We start from the raw sequence: 24,382 nt of genomic DNA on the forward strand, positions 1-24,382 counted from the left end.
ACAACGCATTATAAAGTAATAATGATAACTTAATGTTAATCGATTATTATTACAATGACTCACATCGCGACAGGTGATGACGATGATAATTATCATTCTGTACTAGGCTGTCCTGACGGACTATCGCCTTTTCCCTTGAATACGATTTGCGAAAGGTCAAATAAAAGAACAATGATGAACGTTCGAGTGTCACGACGACTCTCGGACTCTGGTGAGCGATTTAAGTCAACAACCGACGACAACAAAACGCATCGTTCTTGATATACTGTTATCTCTTCTTCATTTATTTTATTTCTCGCACCGAAATCCAGCCGGCGATTCCGAATGTGTATCTCGATTATGAAGATTATTTGCACGATATTTTACATTTCAAACTCGCGCGACGCTCATCCGTGCGACCGTCATTGTTGTTCCGGCGCTCGAACCGGCGAGTCATTGTTCTTTTCCTTCCGCAATGTCGACGAGGGAAAGCGCGGGGGGTACCCCGCGAGTACACCCGTAGCTAGAATTGTACAAGAAGTTAGGGCGTTAAGCAAGATATATCATTAAGAATGAGTTAACAAACAAACCGTGTGGTTAAATAAATAGACTTTAGCTTTATACATACGACAAAGAGAGAAAAAAAGAGTGCTGGAAAATATTCATGAGAATCCGAGAAAAAAAACGAACAGAGAGAAAGAGAGAGAGAGAGAGAGAGAGAATGTATGTGTGTGAGAGAGAGAGAGAGAGAGAGTGAGAGAGAGAGAGAGAGAGAGAGAGAGAGAGAAAGAGAGAGAGAGAGGTGACGGGAGAGAGAGAGAGAGAGAGAGAGAGAGAGTGAAAGAGATAGCTTTGCCGATAGCCTGAGAATCGCAATAGAAAGAGCGTTAAAAAGAGGACTCCGCATTTTCGACAGTCTGTTATCCGATAGGAGCGATTCAAACCAGCATGTCCGAGCGAACTTGTGCGATGTTTGTGGGAACGAGTTTTATTCGTCGCTGTCACCGGATTTTCGTATCGTCGCGAAGCGTTACACCTATCCTTAAATTCGCCTGCGTTTACTATACTGAATGTATGTTACAATTAATATATAATATATATATATATATATGTTATAGCCTTCTGAATTGATATTAAAATGCGTGAAATTACACCAAACGGAAGTTTCGTAACGAAACTGTAAAAAAAGGGAAAAAAGGGAAAAGAAAAAGAAAAAAGAGAAGAAAGATGTCTCTCGAGAAAAAGTACTCTGTAGATCGTAGGGGGATGAAAACACACCACCGATATCCGATGTAGGTTAACGATCAACGTGGGAAAATTTCTCGATGGTTTAGATAGAGTTCTTGTGTCCTATTTGGTGTCGACGTTCGTCATATTTGTTCTTGACGACACAGCGTGCGTTCGATATTGTTGCGGACCAGACTCTTCGTGATTTCGTTAAAACCGAGAAGCAATACTGTTGATGCCTATAATTACTATTATCGAGCGGAAGCTTAAATAAATGACGATTAAACCAATCCCGGAACCCTAATGCGAAGTCATTGACCTCAACACTACACTAGTTTCGTAATTACAAAGAGATTCGATGAAGTTTCGCTAAAGTTTAAGAGAGAAATGCGTTATCATTCACTCCCTGCGATTACTGGGATTTATTTATGAAAAAAATACTCCAACTAGTAATGTGAGTCGAAACGCGACGGGGTGTCTCGGATTAAACTCGTTACCGTGGAGAGTCATCCTCCAATTAGGGTTCTGGGGTCGACGGTGAGAAATCTGAGAAAAATACTTTCGCGACAGCTTTTCGCAGATAATACGAAACTACGTCTCCGCAGCAGAGGCAAGAGTTTCGGCAGACGTCGTGATCCGATGATTCGTCGGAGGAAATAATTACGAGCGTGGGGGAGTTAAGTTTGAGTCGGAGCGTAACTTAAAGAGCTCGGCCCGAGCTTACTTTCACCTCATTGGCAGGTATCTGCGAGGAGGTGTCCTTAAATTAGAGAGCGATTTAGAGTAAAACACATTCGGGGAATTTAGCAGCACGAGTGAGCAGGAGTGAGAAGAAACGCGTACGAGAAGAATCGCACGAAGCTTGCTCGGAAAATGGATGGGGAAGGTCGCGAGTTCATTACTATCGATCTTGAGTCTTCGAAAACTGCGCGTGAATTCTTTCGTTCTCAGGTTCCCTAAGATCGTCGGATCCTTGGATCTCCGGATCGCACAGAATCCGCATTTTCAAGAATTCCTAAAAAGTTCGGGAATATACAGGGCCAGCGATGAAGTAATAAGATTAATTTTTTAAAAAAATGCGTGTATACACACGCGTAGGACATCCCACTTCTAACGCATTACTTTGCAACAGCAAATTCTCTGGACGGCTTGAAGATGACTTTAGCGAAAAAGTTGAGAAAGGTAATTGTTTCTTTTTCGTAACATTTTCATTTTTTCTAACATTGCGTCTCTTCGCAAATGAGTCTCGAATCAAAATTTCATTAAAGCAAAGTCTGCTTGGGATCAACTGAATAACGCAGCCTTGATATCCACTTAATTACCTGGCATTTACTTTGCCAAAAGCCCTTCCATTTCAGTCACGCTTATAATCTGAAAATTATTGGAGTGTCAACATCTTGGCGAAAGAAAATTCGACTCTGAATGGATCAAAGAATTTGACATTAAAGAGCAATGCGGTAGAATGGAGCACCTTGTATATATATATATATATATATATAAAAGAGACGCTCTCCGAAACTTCATCACGAACAACGGGAGGATCATTGCCGATATGTGCAATCTCAAGGGAACTACTTTGAAAGTAATCGCACTATGCTCTTTTAATCGACGAGAAAAAAAATATATCCTTTCTTCCAAAAAGATCTCACATCGCTCTAGAATCTTATTACTTTCTCGCCGTACCTCGTACAATTCCTCAGTGCATTTAGCTAGCTCTTCGAGCTGACCTTCGATTTTCCACTTTAAGGTCTCGTGTCCACCGAATGTCCAATATTAAATATCTATTCTCTTAAATCAAGAGACCGTGGGCACATATTCAATTCGTATGTATTCTCTTTGCTCTTTGAAAATCCGGGATTTACGCGTCCTCGAGTCTCGAAGGACCACTTTGCGGCGGATGGAGGAAACGCTAGAGAAAGAAACAGTGGAAGCTCGCGTGAACAAAGAAAGCGTAAACGGGACAAATAGCGGAGGAATAAAACTCTTGTATAAAGTAGCGTGCGTAGAGCAATTAACCTAATCGATAAAGGAACACGGACGAGTTTATTGTTGAGTATAATAATAATGTATTATGTAACATTAAAACAAAGAATAAAAAAAAAAAGAGAAGGACAAGGTGGAGGAGCAGGAGGCGGTAAAGTTGAAGCGGGCGATGATGATGATAATATTATATTGTTGTTAGATATATATATAAATATATATATATATATTATATATATATTATATATAAAAATAACCTAGGTATTAAGCGACCACCTAATCACCGACACAAGTATACACTCTCGCAGGATATACAGGGTGTCTCGAAGAAAAATGTATTCCAGTAGGAGACGCTTACTGCTCGAGTAATTTGCGTTCGTTTCTTTTCTAGCGACGACTTAATCTGAGGTATTTGTTGAAGATTAATAAAAAGCGAAAACAATCCGAACGTGTTTCATTCTCTCTTGTTTCATTCTCACTTCCTCAGGCGGAGTCTGATGGAATCGCCGAGAAGTCATCGCCGAGATGCGTACACGCACCCCAGGAGAAGATTCGCGATCTCGTAAATTTAAGAATTCACTCATTGGCTGCGAGTCGGAGGATCGCGCCGAAACGCGCATCGATTCGCGTCGAAAAGGATTTCTGCTGTGCACGCGTATTTCAAGTTCGTCGACGAGCTCGGCCTCTGTGTTTACGCAACGAAATTCCAATTTCGAAAGTCGTTCCCCGTTCCGAGCGGCGCTAAGCAATTTTTTTTACTGCATGACACGATTTTACTCGAGCACACATCTCAGTGCGTGGAAAGTCGCATCTGAGTACGTGTGAAAAGCTCGCTCGCATTGTCCTGCCGATTTTCGCGCGAATAGACGCTCGAATCCGATTATTCGAGCCGAGTTGAGGGAAAAATCGCACACGCGCTCTTCCGGTTACCTCGATGTTGACGATACGTGACGATAACATGTGAGACTTATACTGAGGTTTAAAAGTAAAGAAAAAAAAAAAACAAAAGAAAAACGAACGAAACAAACGGAGGAAACATTTCCGCCAAGATGAAGCACCACCGACAACAATGCATCCACTTGCTCCTGCAGGTGATCCTGCTTACCGCGAATTGCCTCGCAGAAAATCTGACCCTTCATATAAACTTCAAGAGGCCAATATTCGTGACTAGCGGCGCATTCCTCAGTCTCACCCTGGATCCGGCGACGTTACTAAACACCACCGGTGTTCTCATGTAGGTATCAAAAATGGCAGAGAAATGACGAAATAGGAGTTCTATTAAAATTCAAGGAAGACTAAAATTCACCTCGTCAATTTCTACCGAGATTCATTATCGAGATCAGATCAAGAATTAGAATTCGGATCAAATTATAGAATTCAGCGAGCCCTTCGCTACTTGCCCTTCCAACCGTCAGGTTTGATTTCTACGTGAACATAGAAAGTTTAGGATGAATCCACCGGACGACAATGTCGCGCCCGATATCGTACGTGCATTATTACAATCCCAGTATTGATTTCTTAGAGAGAACTTTGACAAATACACGAACATGGTGCGAGGCTTGGTACCAGCCTATGTTCGTCTCGGAGGGCCAGGAAGTAACTCTTACATCTACGACCGAGTCAACGTTCACCCAAACGACGTGCTTTTCGGTAAGAGATCATTTCCTCGTCTAATCGAAATCTAATCGACTTTCAAACGATCGATCGAGACTGGATTCATTTAATCCAACAAATCGGTAGGATAATAATTCTCCGACGTATACGGGCGGTTCTTACGCGACATTTTCTTATTCAATTCTTATTCAACGTGATATTCAATACTTATGGAACACATCGATTGCCGTTTCGTTGCGCTCATATTAAAAGCTTAATTGACGATAAAATTATCAGAGATACGGCATATAAATGTAATTCAAGTCGCATATATATATTGGCAAATAAACGCAATTCAAGTCGCATATACATGTCTCTTACTTCGCGTCTCGTTGGCTCTCTGTCGAGCATTTCCGACCGAGTGTGCAAATGCAATTAATTACGCACTTTGTACGTAAGTTAATGAGACACATTGGCGCGTGCGCGCTCAAACGTCAAGCGTTCCGGCGATTTTTGAATCCTCTACAAAGGGATCGATTTCGCGTCACGCGAACGGAAAGTTCCGTCGCGCTGCCGCGAGTTCGCCTCGCGCGGTACCTTTTGGCGAAGCTCAATTCAACATCGGCTGACCGGCTACCGGCTATCGGCTGGCGGCGCCGCTAATTAAAATACCACGCCGGCGAATTTTCGCAGCTTTCGCAACTCGACCGGCGCTATTATCTCGGCGGAACTTGTCGACGTTGCATTATGACACCCGCCGCGCCAATGGAACGCTCTCGCTATCAAGGCTAATGGACGCGCCATATAACCGCCGGCCGCAACAAAATGAATTAACGACGTTAACGTTACGTCATCGCGCGCCATCGTCATGCATTGACATCGTCCTTGCTATCCTTTCAGAGAGCGCGGCCTCTCGTCGCACGACCAGGAAATTCGGAAATTGCCGTATCCATTAGAGACGCGCCGTTAACAGTCAAACTAGAGCGTTTCCAGACTTCTCCGTCTGCCACGCGAGAAATCCAATCCCGTCGGAACGGCCACTCGCCTCGGGAGCGCTGGTGCGCTCCCTTTTTCAATGAGTTAGCTGCCATCATCGTCGACCGGTTGACTGTGATCTCGCCGCGTCTCATTACGGTTACGGCCGGAACGTGGCTAATTGCACTTAGGAATCAAATATGCGGCCAACCGAGAGCCGATGAAATTAGCTAACAAATATCGTATACTAAATATACATGCGCAGCGAATACGCGTGTCCGTCGAAACTTTGCTTATTCAAGCCCCAGTTAAGCTTCGGGACAATACATGGAGATCAGCATAGTAATCAATGTCAATATTTAACGGTAGGGTAAGTCCGGGATAGATTGGCGTAGGGGATAAATGGTCAATTGCTATAATTTTGTTAATATATCGGCGCTAGGCGCCGATCGGTCAGTTGTGAATTGGATGTACCACGAGTAAATGTGTTTCATCCTGCGTGCACAGAAACACTGTTATTGTGAGCGAATAAATGTTTTGTGTTTCCAGCAACTTCCAAAATGTTCCACACGTCGGAAAAATACCTGCGGAAAAATATGCGAATACTATTCTATTCTATTTTGAGTTGCAACATTAGACCTGGGCTCAAACGACCAAACATCGTATTTAACCTAATTCATTCATTATCGAGATGACGTATGCCCAATTATCGTCCTTGACCGTCTAACCCGGACACCTGACCACTATCCGTCACGTAATATTTTTAATATCTCGTTATTACTGGCGTCCCATGAATTTTTTTTCACAGAAACTCTTCTGCACCTCAAACACATTGTCCTCTGCTGAATGTGTTAATATGCGTCGTTGACCATTGATCGCATTACAGCACAGATGTGTTGCAATAAAATTATTTGCAATTAAAAAAAACTATGTCCATCTATCCCGGACCCTTCACTATTACCCTAACCCTTCACCGCGTGCGATGGTGGACGCGCGTACGACAACAGAACGTTACGGAACGTCCTTTGTCCCCTTCCCAGCCTGCGGAGGATCTCCTCTCTGACTTCGCACTCGCGATTTTTCCAGAGACCCATTCGACACTGATACATCGATGGGCGGAGGACGCCGGGTTGGACGTGATCGCGTGCATTTCCCCGCACTACATCGCGAGCAAGTCGGCGACGCACTCGTGGGAGTCGACGAGCCTGGCGCAATTGCTCTCCTTCAACGATCGGATGGGTCACAACGCCAGCTGGCAATTGGGTTACGGTAAGGTTGCGTCTCGAGGCGCGCCTCGAGGCGAGAGAATAACGAGGGAAATTAGACTGCGACGTGTCGCGAGAGAGATCCGTGCGAAGTCCTGCATTTGTTCGCAGAGTGCCAGACGAGATGCGATCTATCGGCCGATGATCTGGGACGATACGTCGCGAAGCTGCGCGAAACGCTGAAAAGCTACCCGAGGTACTCCGATAGCCTGATCACTGGCCCGGACATTGTGGCATACAGGACGGCGCAACAACGGGAATACCTTCGGGATTACCTGAGCTCGGCGGCCGATACTCTCTCGGCGATCACGTGGCACCCGTGAGTATTTCACTTTCATTCACACGTCCAGTACAGTTTAATTCATTTGTCATTAATTTACTAATCATTTGCTATTACGTCGATACTTTTGTTATCGTCTAATCTTATAGAGTTCGCGCAAGTAAATACAGATCGCACGCGAGGACTCTCGTGTCGACTATTCGTCAGACTCGTGGCGCACAGAGCGCAGGAAACGTAAGCAATAAACAAATGGACCAAACAAAGTCGATCGTTCTTCTCACGGTCCGAGGATAATCGGCTGTGAATGAACAATCGCGCGACTTGTTAAATTTGCTTGCTGCTCGCGTTGTTGCCTACGCCTGCGTTACTTTATGATGCGTATGATACTTGAGTTACTCGAATGTGCGCTCAGATATGAATTTGTCAGTGGAATCGCGATCACAAATATAAACGTTTCACCAAGCTCCGGCAAAGCTCCACAGGGCTGCGAAGTGTCGCGTTTTCATCTTGATGACTGTCAAAACTTTTCGACGACCGTTCCAGCGACTTCGCCGAGGTCACTGTACACGGTGACGGCATTTCCGTGCATCCGGACAATATCGCCGCCGAAAAGGACGAGTTGTACAAAGTCATCGGTCATGTCGCGGCGAACAAGCCGCTGTGGATCGGTAAGGGAGCCAACTCAAACTTACACGAGTGCTAATCTCGGAGACATCGCTTATGTCCCTCGATTCATAATTCATTCGATGCCCACTGTACTGTAATAGCGGAATCAAAGCCGGAAGAGTGCAAGCATAAATATGTGGGAGCACTTACGTGGACGAGAAGACTCGGGAACGTCGCGAAGCTCGGTGTGCAAGTTGTGATGAGACAGTTCTTGCAGTTTAGCAGTGTGACTCCTGTAAGATAAATTATAACTCGGTAAATTAAATCTCAGAGAAAAGTAGTCTAGGAACTTAAAGGTCAATTTCCAATTTAAGTTACAAGTTTATTCTGGGCAAAGGTCGGAAGAGCTGAATTTTCTAAATGATATGAGAACAACATAAGCGTTTCTAATAATATCGTTGCTTTGATCAGGATTACTGGGTGTCCTTATTGCATAAGACTCTGGTGGGACGCGAAGTTTTGAAGATGGAAGTTCAATCCGACAACGAGAGTTACGTGCACTTCTACAGCCAATGCACGAAACCGTCCGCGCTATACGAGAGAGGAGCTCTCACAATTTTCGGGGTGAACTTAACGCCGAGAGAAGTGACCGCCAGTCTGAAGGGCTTCAAGATCAGAACTTTTCACGAGTATATCCTGTCGCCGGGTCCTGCGGCTGGCAATAAAATGTTTGCGGAGTAAGCTGCGTCAATCCTACAAGAGACGTTTCTCTTGCTACTTTTTGAGAAAAGTATTGTTCCTTTTGCAGGAAAGTTCTGTTGAACGGCAATCCGCTCGACTTAACAGACGACATGAAGCTACCCGACTTGAATCCAGAAATAGTCACCGATCCCGACGGTCTCAAATTGCAGCTTGCTTCTGGCAATATAGGTTTTTGGGTTATACCCAATGCAAAGGTAAATGTATAATTTCATCTTACCAATGCTTTATACGGTACAAAATGTTTGCCCCGAAAATTTTACGGTAGCAAATCGTTTTATTAAATGCGCTACTAACGACGATGATATCGATCGAACAAGGTAAAGGCTTGTACACACGAAGAGGAGAGTACGACCGAGGGCATGAAAACGAAGAAATTGTCGAAACGACATGTCGCTCGACGAGTCGACGGAGAGGAAGAAGAAGAAGAAGAAGAAGAAGAAGAAGATACAAGTCCGTCTAATTCGGCAAACCGAAAACTCCACGCGAAGCAAGAAAGAACAAAGCGGAGAAACGACAGAACTACACTACATATCTTGAAAACTAAATTATACAGGAGATTAAAAAGACTTTTGCAAAAGAATATGCTGCAGAAGGAGAATGGTGAAACCTCGAATTTGCAAAAACCATTTACGCGAATCTTGGAAGAGGAACTAATAAATCCACTCAAAGACGTGCAAAATCAGCAGAACATGGACGACGAACATCTTGAAGGAACGGAAAAATCTGACGAGAAGGCGGAAATCAACGACAGCCAAATCGCACCCTTAAAAAAGTACAAACGCATCTTGCTGAAGAGAAAGCCTCGAGCCGAAGCGGAATACTCTCTCGAGCCAGAAGCACAGGACATTGATAAAGCTATGATGCTGATATCAAGGATTAAATCCTTGTTTCAACTTGAGAAAGACGCCACATCCAACGACGTCAAGTACGAAACTATAAATGAAGAGGACACCACAATTGGGACGAGTGGCGAATTTAACGAAAAATTCGGCGAGCCAGCGAAAACGCTGAGACTGAACGCAATCGAAGGATACGTTAACATTCTTCATGATTTATTAGAACTCGATAAATTAACGACAGAGAGTGTCGAGGAGTGTCAAATTTCTGTTCACGAGGACTCGACGAACAAGGGAAGACACGGAAGAGACCTGAGCAAGAGATCGGAGGATCTAAAGAAGGATTTACTTGCAAGACACTCGAGAATGGGCGATCTGAAGGATCAGATTAAACGAAAGATGAGGCGCAGGAATGACGACAGGAAGGAGACTTCGCTGGTCGCACCTGATCTGACGAATTTCGACCATCGCAGGAGTACCTATCACGATCTGTTTCGGCAATATCCTTCCAGGAGATTCGTCCGGAGCAACGGCCATCCTCAGCACGAAAAAGCAACGAGAGACGTGGACAGGATGTCAACCGAGATAGCTCCGAGGAAGAACACTATCCTCAGGAAGCGTCCGCGGATCGACGACACGAAGGATCACGTGAGCGAGAGGAAGTCAAAGCGGAAGGACGTTTCCAAACGAGAAGGATTGTTGAGCCCGCTTAATCCGAGGATCACCGACAGCGGCGAGAACGGCTTCAACAGCTTCCTCCGACGAGATGCTATCAGAGGATTCCCCGAAGGCGATGTTTTTGTCACCACGGGCGACTCGGCCGAGCAAAGTGGCCAAGATTACGACTACGTGCAGGATGACGAGGATGACGAGGATAGCAAGGACCGGCAGGAAAAACAAAATTCGACAGTCGAATACGCCAAGGACGTTTTCTGGAATCGACTGAAAATCGACGATGATCAAAGCGATTACACGCCGAACGAATTCTTCGAGAACGTCCATCTGCCGAGCGCGAAGATCCGCGAGGGCGCGAAGGACTACGACGACCTGTGCGAGGCGGAGTTTGCCTTGGATAAGCGAGAAAATAACAAGGATAACGATTACAACAGCTCGACCGCTGCAAGGATTACAGTACAGCCGCTCAATGAGAAGGAGACAGTCGACAGTCAGGAGACAAAGACAATCGAAAAGAGAAGTTTTCAACAACTGATAAACTACCACGACAATCCTGAAAAGGGAGAATACAATCCGGATACTAATTACGAAGCGCCAGGATCTCACTTGGAACTCTCGGCGCCTCTTCGCCGACTGACTGAAACTCCAACGATAAAATACGACTTCACTAATTATCCAACATCAGACGCGCGCTCTGAAATCGCCAAGCAAAAGCTACAACCAGAATTGGAGTTTTCGAGCTTCTTTTACCAACCTGCTCTAGTTTCCCTTACGAGATACGATTACGGTAATTCTCAAGCATCAAGTGTCAGACCTGACGTTGACCATATGGAGAATCCGATCAACGATGTAGTTCTCTACAGCAGAAGAAGCAAGAGAAACGACTGGAAAAAGTCGCAAGGGCTGTTCGCCGAAGAGATGATCAAGGAAGACGCGGCCAATGCCAGGGATTGCCGTTGCAGAGTTATCCGAGCCCTTAAATCGCCGAAGAAGCTGTCGAATCGTCGCATAAAGCGCGATGAGACGCACGTGACAGAATTCACGACGCAGTCAGAGACTGCGAATGAAGACGCAAACGCGAAGCCAAACCCGCTGCGACTTGCGAGAACCGTGCCGAGCCCTACGACGAAGAACGAATTTGATAGAATCATGACGGGGGAGGTACTTCCGATTACGAGTGTGACCGAGGCTGATCCTGATTACGACAAACGTGAGATCATGACTATAGACTCAAACAAGTCGCATGAAGCGATGCGGACGATGGACGTAGCTTCGACACCAACGACATCTGCTTCAGGAACGAGCGGCGAGCATTCCGCGCGACAAGTCATGGACGAGCAATTGTTTTTTCGTGCCCAATCATCAACCGCGCCGTCGGAAGTCGAGAAAGCGACGTATGATTCTGCTGAGGCTGCTCTTCAAGTTTCTTCGCAAAATACGGAAAGTCGGCAGGAACTTGTTGCATCCGGTACTGAGGAAGCACAGCAAGCATCAACCTCTCTTTGCGAGGAGACGCAAGACCTTCAGAAGAAGATCCAACAAGAATCGATTGATGCGGCCACCGAGGGCGGAAAAGCGAAAAGGAGAAGATCCGACGATAGTGAAGTCAATTCAAAGTCGGACGAAGAAACACCGAAGCAAAAAGTGCGTAAAACGCCCGACTACTCGAGGTCGAGCTCGAGGTCGAACAAATTAAAAAGAAAAAAAGGACCCAAAGAGACCCGACAAAATGAGAACGACCTCGTTCGTTTGAGTAAAAAATGCGCAGTGCGAGCTAACGAAAGAAGCAACCGGAGGAGGATAACGCAGTCCACAGTGCCGCTTCTCTTAAACTCGGAGTTCAAAAATCTCGCTAGGTACGAGGAGTTCTTGACGAGACTCAACGAACGAAGAGAGAAACTGAGAGAGAGACAAGAGAAGCATCGCCAGAACCCAGCGAAGATCAGCGACGAGCAGACGCGGAACCTCAGTAAGAGAGAAGCTTGGGAGAAATTCTGCGAGAACGACGACTTCTGCCAGCTTATCCAGGAGAAGCTATTTCTAATAAGCAACGACGACAGCCACGTAGACAGCCACGACGACGACTACGATGATGATGTTAACGATGATGACGTTAATAATGATGATGACGACGGCAAAGAAGACGGGCATCTTCCCATGAAATTTACTCCCGAGCGATACGACGCTCTTCAAGATCAAACGTATTCGCGCGCGAACATGAAGCACGAGCATTATCCGGAATATAAATTGCATTACTACTTCCTCCGGCATCCGAAAGTCGTCGAGATCGAACAAGAACCCACAACACGACCCACATCTTCGGGTCGCAAGATATTCGCGATCGACCCTTCGACGTATCGCGGCGGCGAGCCGGTTTTGGAGCTGCACGACGAGTATTTGGATTCTCCTCCGAAGCATTCGTCGAGGATCGAATTCCAGACTCAGACTCCAAACTGGACGCTGAAAGACTTCTATCAAACTTCCTCGAGACCGATGAAGGTTTACGGAGACCAGCAGATGTCCAACGACCACGACAATTATCACGGTCGGGAGTGCGCGAAGAAATCGCAGAGTAGAGACGCCTTCGAACGAGGAAACGCTGTTGTTCTCTATATATTGGACAAACATCGACAATACGACTTGCGGAAAGAGCTTGCAGAACTCTCACGAATCTATTTGAACACCCTTGACCGACGAGACGTCGATCAGATCGTAAGAGATCAGACAGCCAGTGACTCGAACAACGGCGATTCGAAATCCACGCTTACAACGGCCAGAAAAGTTGGTCTAGCAAGAAAGATTGACGAGAAATCTGCGGGAACCAACAGATATATACGACGCGAGAAACTCGACAATCGCTCTGATAAAACTGTTGAGAAAGAAGCTAATAAGTCCAACGAAATGAACGATAAGGTTGAAGACAGTGCAAATACCGGCGCGTCTAACGTGGAAGTTCGAAGCGTTGAAGAAGAGATCGTCGACAACGGCGATTCTAAAGAAAGCGGACTTCTCGACACTTCGGACACCACTCTCCGTAGTCGAAGAAATGCTGAGGAAGAAACGTCCGACAAGTTTCGACAGCCAACTCGGTATGTGACATATCTAACTTGTTCGAACTTGCGATCGATTTTTTATCCTTGATTATATCCCGATTTACACAGCAGTAATTTAAAGTGTTTCTGGTTTAGATCTTCTATAAAGTTCAAAAGTTAAAATATTTCACTGATATGACACAAACGACTTCAAAAGTTAACGTAAAATATTAATTCATAAAACGTTATTTTATGTGCGTAGAGCAAGCACAGCGGACGTGACAATCGGTGATGACAGGTACATCTGTATGAAGGAGCGGGATTCCGAAGAGGTATCTAGCGAACAGTCGATACCGCTTTATCAGCTGACGAGACTTCCGTCGGATGCGGTTCTGTTCCGCAAACCGAAGAACTACGTGACTTCCTCGAGTGGAAACTTCGGTCGACAGGGAGAGGAACAGTCGTCGAAATATGTGGTTCTTATGCCCGATAAAATCGAGAACACCTATCCGTATGAGATGTTACAGGCGAAGAATCCCGAGAGATCTTTGAGAGTTTCGAATTGGCTCGACTCATATCTACCAAGAATAACAGACGCGATGATCAGATATTTGAATGATGTATCCTCGGGAGAACTCGACTATGAAGACTCTTCGGAGGAGATTTCGGATGAAGAAGTTTCGTATTCATTGGATTATTCGAACGAGAGCAACGAGAATAGACAGAATGTTTTCAGGAACATCGCGGATGAGGTCGAGCGTGAATCGGGAGAGGACGATCAACATCGTAGAGCGAAGAGCAAAGAATCCCACAGGCGTTCAACAATGAAGGATCAGATGCGATCCGAGCAACGTCGAGTATTTAAATCGTTTCCCAAGGAAAATGAGAAAATGAAGAGGCAACGGAGACAAGCCGAAATCAATAAGGTAAATTATCGAAGTGATTGGCTAATAAAATTTTCGATGATGACGCCATTTTCATATATTCTTATCTTTTTGTTATATATATTTTTATTTATCCTGTGTTCTAATAATTTTATAATTTCTTTGCATTTATGAATAATTGTTTTAGAATTCAAGCAGTAAAAGCGAATTTTAGATTCTTGTTTCGAGAACATTTCAAATATCGACAATATATTTCTGGCGTAAGAAAAACACATGCAATGCGTTTTAGAAATTGCATGTTTTCTTGAACCACCGCTATGTGTTGGGGTTACGCTAAACAAACAGATTTATGAGACTCGTGTCGTCCTGCCTCACATGAGATTCTTCTTTTTCAAGATCAACTTTCTTTCTCCATGGTCGGAAACAAACAAGTCCATTCTGACCGATGACACGGCCAAAGATGAAAACGATAAGGATTATTTACAACGGAGCAGTATTAACGAAGAAGTTATAGTGAAAGTAGATTATCCGCATTCGCAAAAGAACAGAAAAAACCACGATGATCTACCCGAGAACATCGCGAAATCTGAAAAGAACGATATTACTTTTGCCGAAAATAGAGGGAACGATGAAAGTTTAGAAAATAGCATTACGCAAAGCGACAAGAAATTAGTGTCTTTCGTGGAGAAAACAATTCCGAAATTACAAGGCGTTATTCTTGATGGAGTAGAAAATGCGAAAGACCTCACGGAATCCGTGGAAAAATTGGTCAGTAATTTCAAGGAGAGTTTCAATGAGACTTTGATGGAGGACGAAGAGACAAGTTCAATAAATAAAACTTCTGAGAGTATCGACAATGCTTTCCACTTTGCAATTATGAATATAAAGAAATTTTTCACCCTCTTCACAGGAATATCCTGAATCCTGCGTGTATAAAAGTTTTAAAATATTTAATAGAGTTTATATATATATATATATATATTGCATATTTCTGCGATAAAGACTCCGATTTTTAACATGTAATATGATATGAATTTAATAAATATTTGCAACATTCATATAATGATATCTAAAATACCTTTGTAATAACGCTTTTTATCCTTTATACTTATATATTATCGTTGTAAACATACTCAAACAAATATGTATAATTATATGTACATGCGCGTATGTATATATGTTTATGTATATATGTTTATAAATGATGACTTAAAAAAATAAAGAAATTTTTGTGAAAGACAGTATTGTGCTATAATGTAATGTATATATCATTTATTATAGTCAAAGAAAATCACAAAGTTGAGAAGTTAAAAATCAAGAGAAAATATTATAGAATAATATATAGTATCGAGTTTATTAATTTAATATTAAGATCAGAAGTAAGATCAGTAATATTAAGATTTTTAACACATTCGCTAATTCGTGAGGCTACAATACGTGAGTTAAAAACATTTCGTACTTTTTATTAAAATTTTTTGTGTGTAGAAAGTTTTGTGTTAATTTTTTTACACAGTCGTGTGTTAATTTAACATATCGTGGTTGTGTTACTTAGACTTTCTTTTGTTAAATTAAGATTAACTATTTTCAAGTGTTAAAATAACACAATTTATATGTAAATGCACGAATTCTTGCTCTGACATATTTTATATGTCAACATATAAAGTCAACACCTAAAATGTGTTAATTTCCTCATTATAGCGGTTATCATGTGTTATATTATATAAAGATTGGATTTTTAACACATAGATTATGTCAATCTAACATTTTCATTTCATCAAATCATAGATCATTACTATTCCCAAATGTTGAAATAACATTCATTGTATGTCAATTTAACACAAACTGTGATTCTTGACGGCATTCAAATGTTAAATTTTTGTGTTAATCTTTCACCCATTATGCGTGTTACTTTTTAACATATTTGCTGTACGTTAAATTAAGACATAAATGAGAGTGGATGATTTGAGACACATGAAATATATTAAATTTAACACATCATTTCTTACAGTGTAATATTATCTCACGAAAATTGCAGACATAGCCTTGTAACTATACCGTGACTGTTTATATCAATTAAGAAAATTATCAATACTCGTGGAACTGCTATAAATATCATAATAGCAATCGATTTTAAAAGAATCAGGTCACGGTGTCGCTGCTCTTGAATAATGATTGTAATCAATGTGTGTATATATACGAGTGTATACATAAACATTACGACATAATCCAACCGATGAGTGAGATTTTGTAATGACACGATGACAAAACCTGTGTGTAACCGCGCTCAATTATTCAGTGCACTTTCGATTATGACGGAGTTCACTTCGACTTTCGAGGCATCAGTGGAGAGTAAATTTTGTTATAATCTCATTTATTAGTATACTAGTATAAACTAGGGTATAAACTAGTATAACATACCAGTATAAATATATTACTACTCTCATACTTATGTATTATTTCTTACACACACAGTAACAAGGGACGAGGTTCGTGCACGAAATTAAAGAGCATGGTAATGCCGATCGCCGTAATCGATTGTCAAATTCGTGTGCAGCAGTGAGTGCGATTGGCGATGTACGAGAAAATCGCTTTGATTGTTTTGGCATTGCTCGCGGTTGCCTGCTCGGGAGAAGTTTCTCTCACCGGAACAGACGTGAAGGATGCAGATTTCTCCGATTCAAGGCAAGTGATAATTGATCAAATGAAAATCCCGAATTTCTACCAAAATTCTCCTATTCGACGATCCCTTTTGCACTAATGGGAGCAGATATAAGCCGTTACTTTGCCGGTGCTTTTGCCTACCATCCCGTCTTGTAGCCCGAGTTTGACTTGTGAAACTGTACTCGAGTCTCGCAAACATTAAAATGTGTTAAGCGTAATTGCACCACTGTTTACGTCAACGACTTTTGCATCGTGCGTTCCACGCTCATGCACATGCTGAGCTAAGAACTTTGCGTCTAGAGTTGCTAAATTTTATGATGTTAATGCGCGTGACGGTTGATCCTACATTCGTTATAATTATAATTACGTTATAATATTAATCATTGATATTACATTCTTCATCAATACATTACATTATAGCGTTATACGTTATAATTGGCATAACCGATATTGTAATTACAACATTATAATTGACATAGTCGATGTTAATTACAACATTATAATCGACATAATCGATGTTAATTATAACATTAAATAGGTTGTCAAGGATACTCCCCTTCCCATCATCATACAATAACCAACAATATATCACGAAGGCCACGAAAGCTAATCAAAGATCGGTCCTTTCACCATCGTCGCTACCATCGCAGATGCGATTTGAACAACGACAGCCGAGGGAAACGAATCAGAAGGGAAAGCGTTGCAGCGCGCATCTTCGGAAGAGCAGATTTTCTCCGTCGGTAGGAAGAGCCAGAAATTCGGACGGAAACGTCAATATGAAGACCTCCCGGGACATTCCCTATGTTTCTGCAAGAAACCCCAGATATTCGACTGAAAGCTCCGCGGCCACGAGCTGGACGATGGAGACGCGCAACGAGAACAAAACGCTCCTGCGAGCCCTTCAAGACAGCCTGAAGGACGCGCAAGACGCGAACGTGGATTCTCGAGAAGAGACGAAGAAATGCAACACGTTCGTCTGTTACTGCCAGGAGGAGAACTGCGTGCGAAAATCATCGAGAACCAGCTCGTCGCGGACGTCGGGATCTTCCAGGAGAAAGCTCGGCAGGACGAACCGTCGAAGGCCAACCGAATACGAATACGGAAACACCGGACCAGTTCTCGAAGCGAGTGTCCTGCGCCCAGAATCGCCGAGATGGTACCATGAAGCTCGCCATGAACCGCACGTTCTCGGCCTGATCAACTCTGTCCCGATACAACCGCCTCAAGAAATAATGCATCCCGCCTTCTTCGCGCCGTTTCTGCACGGAGTGCCGCTGGTTGCGCCTTCGATGATCGGAAAGGATGACCCCAACGTCGCTTTCCCGAGCGCCTCGTTCGACGGCAGACCCGACTTTGCCGTCGGAAGCAACAATGTCAACCAGCATCAACGCGGACTGATTCTCCGTCAAGGTTCGCAGGAATGGCCTCAAGAAAATCGACACCTCGATACCGTGACCGTGCCGAATACTTCTTCAGCATCGATTGGCAACCTAGCAGCGATGATCAACTTGAGCGAAGAAAATGGCACCACGGACTTCTCCATTTCGCACGAGACAGTTACCGTGAATCACCTCGACGCGACGATCAGTTCCGTGACAGAAAATGATGTCCTGTCGAAAGAGACCATCGAGACCAGCGAAATAAACGAAGCGGATATCTCTCCAGGATTACGTGCGACGCTCTCGACGGATCACGTCGTTTCAACGACTGAGGCAGGAGCGAGCGGTAACTTCGAATCCTACTCTCTAGGAGCAACAATCGGGGCGGATTTGGACGAGCAGTTTCCTTCCAGATTCATCACGACGCCGGAGATAAGTGTGAGAACTGGCTCGGAGGAGACGAAGAGCCATCTCAATCCGTATTATTCCGAAACAACCACAATGAGCACAAGTCGATCGGAGTCATCCACGGATCTTTTATGGGGAACTACGTTACCCTGGACGGATAGGCCATACTTGAAAGCAGAAAATAATTATGATCAGACAACGAAGATCAGAAATGTTCCGTTAACGAGCACCAATACACCGCACGAATACACGAGACGTTCGCCAACAGAACTTTATCTGTACGTTGCAACCAGTGAGCGAACTGATAAGCTACGTGACGGCTACAACGTGCAGTGGTATCCGGACGCGAGCAGATCACCTGACAGTAAGCAAGTGGCTGACAAAAGTATTCCGATGAAGAAACTGGCGGGGCAAACGATCGACGAGATCGAAGAGAGTACGAGAGGTGAATTGTTAGAGAAGAGCAAGAGTCACGCGACGATGTTGTTGGGCTCAAGTTACGACGGAGAATCAACTACGGCGAGTTCAGCGGCGAGTGAGAAGTTTTATTCCACGATCTCGCACGAGTCTAACGTGGACGATTACGTAGCGACGAACACAATCCACGACAATTCAGAGACGAGTATTTTTCCGTTCAATCCGAGATCCCACGGAGGAAAAACGACAACTTCCTATTACGATCTCACGACTGAGCGTAAACTCGAAGAGGCAACCGCGGACGTCCTGATGGAATCGATAACTGAGACCTATAGTCGAATAGGGTCTCTTCAAGATCAACTTACGGAAGCAGAGTACTTGAATTGTGAAGAGACGAAGAGCGATGATAATAAAGGAGACCTGGAGTACACCACCGAGAGTCTCGTGAAGATAAGCGACTTGTCGACGAAGAGATTACCTTTTTACGACAATTCTCTACTGCTGAACTCCATCAGGAGAGTCATCAACAACTTCGCGTTAGATAGTGACTTGGCGAAGGCGCAAGATCTCGACGAGGACGCGCTTCGGGCGCAAGGCAAGAGTCTGCTGCCGGAAATCCTGCAGATTCCGAACCTGAAGGACATCCTGTCGTCGTCGCTAATAAAAGACACGATTGTAGGGAAGGTGAAAGGCATCCTGTCTAAAAGTATAAGCGAGACGAACGGTTGGTCGCACGATGTGATCAGGAACGCGCTGCGCGACTTGTTGGAGGGTTTCCACAGTCCTCATCATGTAATGAAGTCTTCTCCGATAAAAGTCGAGGAGCACCAATTTAACAACGGGCTATGGAACACCAAACTGGTGACTTTGCCGCCCGTTCACGAGGAGAAGTCTGGCAAGCCGTCAACAGTGCCGAGACGCTTGTGGGAGAACATCAGAGACCTCCTGGGATCTCCAGCGGTTGCCTCGCAAGCGGACCGGCAGATCGTGCGGAACATGATCGTGCAGAGTCTGAAGAATAGTTTGGCTAAAACAGCGGAGAGAGAAATTAACAACCTAATTAATGACACGGTAATCCTTGATACATTGAACGGCGCGCTGCAATGGCTCAGAGGATCACAGGATATGAGTGCGAAGGATGCGTCGAAAGAAAGCGAAGTGAAACCGAAGGTCGAGTCTGCCAATGACGAAGAGGCCGTGAGCATTTCGAGAGGGACGTCGACGTGCTACGAGAGCGTAAAAGACGACTATGAGACGAAAGGGGAACTTGAAGAATCGGTCACGAGCGATGTGAAGCAATTCGAGAAGGACACACCGCTGGATGGTACCGAGACACGGAGAATGAGCTACCAGAAAGTTAAGAAACTGAACAACAATGTCCAAGTATTAATCGTTACCGAGCCGTCGGATTTAATAGAGCTTGGGAAACCGTACGAAGGAAAAGATATAAGCCTGACTCTGCTTCCGGGAGCAACTACTGAGGCTTTCCAAGGAATAGAGAATGTCCTGAATTCAATGTCGATGGAACCTGTTGAAGCACAGCAGAACGACGAAGAAGCACGAGACGGTGAATCGTGGGAGCGTACGACGACTTATCAGCAATCTTCTGAAACATATATCTCGCAGGCAACAACTGGACGCACGAACAAAGATGTTCACACGACGGAAGGAACCGATCGAGACAGTGTCTTGGACAAAGCGGAGCACGTTGGTGAACAGGAGCCATCGAGAATAACGATTTCAGTGGACAACATCGAAGTGACAATAGCTTCCGCGCAATCAAATCCACGGACGAATGAATTGCCTGAGACGTCGAACGAGGAAAGCAACGTGGTCTCGAGAACCGAAGCAGTCTCTTTGCAGAATGAGGCAACACCTTTGGTTTCGCGATACTCGGAGACAAATACACAGGAGAAGACCACGAGGGAGTTCTCGAGCTCCTGCGGCTTCCTGAAAGAAACCAACGAGATCTCGTCAACGAAGAAGCCGGAAGGTAAAAAGAAGGAAATTCTCACTTTCGGAAAAATAGCGAAGTGGAACAGCGAAGTGACGACTAATCTCGATGAAGTGGCCACTGAAATCACGAAGCAAAATAGTTTTACCACTGAATCCTTAATTGTTGACGAAGCTGAAGCGTTTGATAAACAACTTGCTGTCGTTGCTCTTGCGCCGAATTTGATGTCATCATCGGCTGACGACGAAAGACAAAGCAGCACGATAAATGTTTACAACGAAAGCTATTCTGACGTCGGAACGGCACAAGACAACACGATGAATCCGATGAAGGAGTGTTCCCACAAGTACGATGAAATGGATCCAGCGATGATGCGCGCAACGAACATTGACGTGTTGCCGATCAGTTATTATTCGCCGAATAATCGAGTTTTGGATTACGTGAAGAATCATCGCGTCGATAACGAAGATGAGACCACCCCGGTAATTGTAAGCTCCATGCGGAAGTCGTCATCGGATTACGCACGGCCATCGGAGGACGCAACTTTGAACCAAGGCATGAAGGCTGCTGCGAATACGAAGCAGGGAATAATATATGTTTTGAACGAGAACGTATCTTCACCTAGCGAAGATACAGCTAGTAACTCGACTTTGTCTGCGAATGATGATGAAAATCGAAAAATGGAAGCCACTGTCTTTTCTTCTTCCTCTTCCTCTTCGGATGTTGATTCTCTGCAGTCACAACAGCAGAAGTTCCAAACAGGAGATATGATTAAAATTCACGAGGTCACTACCGAAGTAGAGAAAACTTACGCGAAAACGGTGTACTTCCAACCGCGGCAATTCGATCTCGAAGACAACTCGAGAACCAATTCACTTGCGATTGCTCTTTCGAGCACTGCAAGTAGCAATGATAATTTCAGCAAAAATGGGAACAGCAAAGGCACCAACAACGATCCAAGAGATAAAAAACTCAATGACATTGGTATCATTGTCACAGAAGCGAATAAGAACATCGATTCCGCTACCGAATCATCTACAAACGATATTTCTGACACTCTTCAGCTATTTCCTACTTTAACTGCTTCCGAAGAAAGTATCGCACAGCTCCAGAGATCGCAGCTTTACTATATCGACGACGGCATCAAGCTACCATTGGAGATAAAGAAGTTAAAGGATGGTACCTATACGTTATCAGTTTCCAAGAACATATGCGAACTGATCCTGAAGAGAAAGTGCTGTGTACCACTACAAGGACACGTGCTTCAATCATCGAGACCAGATACACACATGAGTGATGTCGAAGAAGATTATCAATTGAACACTCAACTTCCAAGTGCCACGATCACGTTAAGAAACACACTGCAGAAGTTGGAAGAACTAGAAGAAAAATTAAATCTTACCAATGGTCGTAGAAAGCGAGACTTGATCGAAAGCGATTCAAAGCCGATCATTTCGATGCCAGTCCTCGATTTTGTGAAAAAGTACAACTTATCACTCGACTTCAACGAGGATGAAGTGCCAATGATGGAATTTAGATCAAGCGAAAAGATCCGGAACTCCGGTAACTCATTAAAGCAATTAGTTGAGGAATCTGAAGAGAGTCAGATGAAAGAAAAGAATCGTGACGTTTACTCAGGAAAAGAATTAATACAAAATGAATTACAAAATAAAAAGGAAAATAAAGTTGACAAACTTCAAGGTTCGATGAACATTCGAGATGAGGATATATTGGGAGGAAATGTCGAGAATTTAATGAAAGCTAAATTGCAAAAGTCTAGAGAAAAAGTGAGTCGGTCGAAAAAAGTCAAGACATCAAGACTGAGTAAATTAGAAGCTGAAAACGATAATCAACGAAGTATGAATATCAATCAGATTATGGATCCTGACAGTCGAGAGGACAGTTTTATTTCAAAAGAGACTGACATTTCCAAAGGAGAAACAAAATTCAAAAGCAATGAAATGAAATGGGGTAAGTTATTGAATATTACAGAGAATAATTATTATGCATACTAGTGCTGAGTAAGTATACGTGTATATTTGTTAATAACATGTAATAAAGAATTCTAAGTAAATCTTTCTTACCTTTAGAATAGAAAACAGCCGATAAATAAATGTAATCAAACGTCCAATCGATTCAAACATCTTCAAACAGAATCACCTGCAAATAAAATGAATTTATTTTTTCTCTCGATTTATTTATGAACAATAGCATAAATATTAATATAAAAGTAACATGAAAAATAATTTTGTTTCAGGAGACTTTGAAATTCTTGTTAAGAGGAAAGGAGAGATACCTGAAGAAATAAAGTTGGTTAAACTAAACAAAGAAAAGGAAAATGAGCAGCACATGGATAGTGCTGAGCAGAATAAATTTAATGTTCCAGAGGTTAACATTTTCAAAAATATGAATGGAAGGCCGTATAGATATCAAAGAAATATAAGAAATAGTCCAAATAAAGGGACAGAAATAATAAAAGATTTCCTCTATTGGCTGAAAAGCCTTTTCTTGAACACAAATTAATCACAATAAATGAACTAAAGATCCACACTTTCTTTCTTTTTATATGTTAAATATTTCATAATATTAGAAGTAGGCATATATATGTATAATTTGTATTATAGACATCTAGTAAAAATTGTTTATTTCAGAAACAAAAGATTATGTATCATCATTAAACCTGTATCATCATTAGATCATCAATATACATTGTACAATTTAAAATTAAAATCTTTTATATTTATTTATTTTAAATCGTATTAAAAATAAAAGATCTAACTCGTCGTAAGGTTATATTGTATCAAAATTAAAAATTCGTGTGCGTTGAATTTTATTACAATTTGCAATATAATAATCGATATGCTACATTTGTTAAATGAACGACTAATCTCCAAATTATAATAATAATAATGATAATAATAATAATAAAACACATCTTCCCATATAACCTTTGTATAAAGGATTTGTAAATGAGCAAAGAGAGAGAGAGAGAGAGAGAGAGAGAGAGAGAGAAGTCGCACTCGTATAATATTGTTGTCTCTTTCTTTCACAGTGCAACAATCCTATACGTCTCTATCAAAATTATAATCAATGTTACCCAATAATACATCGAAAAATAAACATGCCGGAAAGTAATCAAACCGATTTCTTAAAAAAAAAAAACAATTATTTCAATTATTATAATTCATTATAATCACTTAAATAATGAAAGAAAACTATATCTTTCTTCTCTTTGAGTGTGAGAGCGAGATAGACAAATGTAGTTTGAGAGTGATCAGTGAATTATCTCTCTTTTCTCACCGTAGATGTTACTAAACCGATTTTATGCTCACATCTAAACGTAGTCATAATTAAACACTTGTTACTTACTTTTTTATCCCACAGTCATCACTGTAAACGTTGTTATCGTCGTGAACGAAAACTCCAGGTCAAAGTACAACTTAACGGTTGTAGGCCATTTTCCTTACGT

General features: G+C 42.9%; 2 protein-coding genes and 1 long non-coding RNA gene across 3 annotated transcripts; 2 read left to right on the forward strand and 1 right to left on the reverse strand.

The window, feature by feature from the left end:
• The first annotated feature begins 767 nt into the window (after positions 1-767).
• On the forward strand, positions 768-15,043 carry LOC105192559 (uncharacterized). The gene is made up of 11 exons (XM_011156774.3): positions 768-4,420; positions 4,709-4,836; positions 6,841-7,023; positions 7,131-7,338; positions 7,843-7,967; positions 8,067-8,200; positions 8,377-8,642; positions 8,714-8,861; positions 8,985-13,267; positions 13,473-14,136; positions 14,491-15,043. Exons 1-11 carry the CDS (start codon positions 4,236-4,238, stop codon positions 15,013-15,015), a joined length of 6,849 nt encoding a protein of 2,282 aa, XP_011155076.1. The 5' UTR covers positions 768-4,235; the 3' UTR covers positions 15,016-15,043.
• LOC112590696 (uncharacterized) lies at positions 8,116-24,360 on the reverse strand. Its single transcript, XR_003114395.1, has 3 exons — positions 24,283-24,360; positions 22,998-23,073; positions 8,116-8,198 (listed from the first exon to the last, which is right to left on the reverse strand). It is a non-coding gene; the product is annotated as an uncharacterized LOC112590696 (long non-coding RNA).
• Positions 17,325-23,505, forward strand: LOC105192561 (uncharacterized). Its single transcript, XM_025308034.1, has 2 exons — positions 17,325-22,884; positions 23,171-23,505. Exons 1-2 carry the CDS (start codon positions 17,406-17,408, stop codon positions 23,434-23,436), a joined length of 5,745 nt encoding a protein of 1,914 aa, XP_025163819.1. The 5' UTR covers positions 17,325-17,405; the 3' UTR covers positions 23,437-23,505.
• Positions 24,361-24,382: the final 22 nt, after the last annotated feature.

Source organism: Harpegnathos saltator, unplaced genomic scaffold, assembly GCF_003227715.2.
Source record: "Harpegnathos saltator strain DR-91 unplaced genomic scaffold, Hsal_v8.6 scaffold135, whole genome shotgun sequence".
In the NCBI taxonomy this organism is placed as follows: domain Eukaryota; kingdom Metazoa; phylum Arthropoda; class Insecta; order Hymenoptera; family Formicidae; genus Harpegnathos; species Harpegnathos saltator.

Excerpts from the sequence above, each read along its gene's own strand:
- LOC105192559 (XM_011156774.3), top strand. The coding sequence starts at position 4,236 with ATGAAGCACCACCGACAACAATGCATCCACTTGCTCCTGCAGGTGATC. Across the intron at positions 4,837-6,840 it reads CCCAAACGACGTGCTTTTCG|AGACCCATTCGACACTGATA; the intron begins GTAAGAGATCAT and ends CGATTTTTCCAG. Across the intron at positions 7,968-8,066 it reads GAACAAGCCGCTGTGGATCG|CGGAATCAAAGCCGGAAGAG; the intron begins GTAAGGGAGCCA and ends GTACTGTAATAG.
- LOC105192561 (XM_025308034.1), top strand. The coding sequence starts at position 17,406 with ATGCGATTTGAACAACGACAGCCGAGGGAAACGAATCAGAAGGGAAAG. Across the intron at positions 22,885-23,170 it reads AAGCAATGAAATGAAATGGG|GAGACTTTGAAATTCTTGTT; the intron begins GTAAGTTATTGA and ends ATTTTGTTTCAG.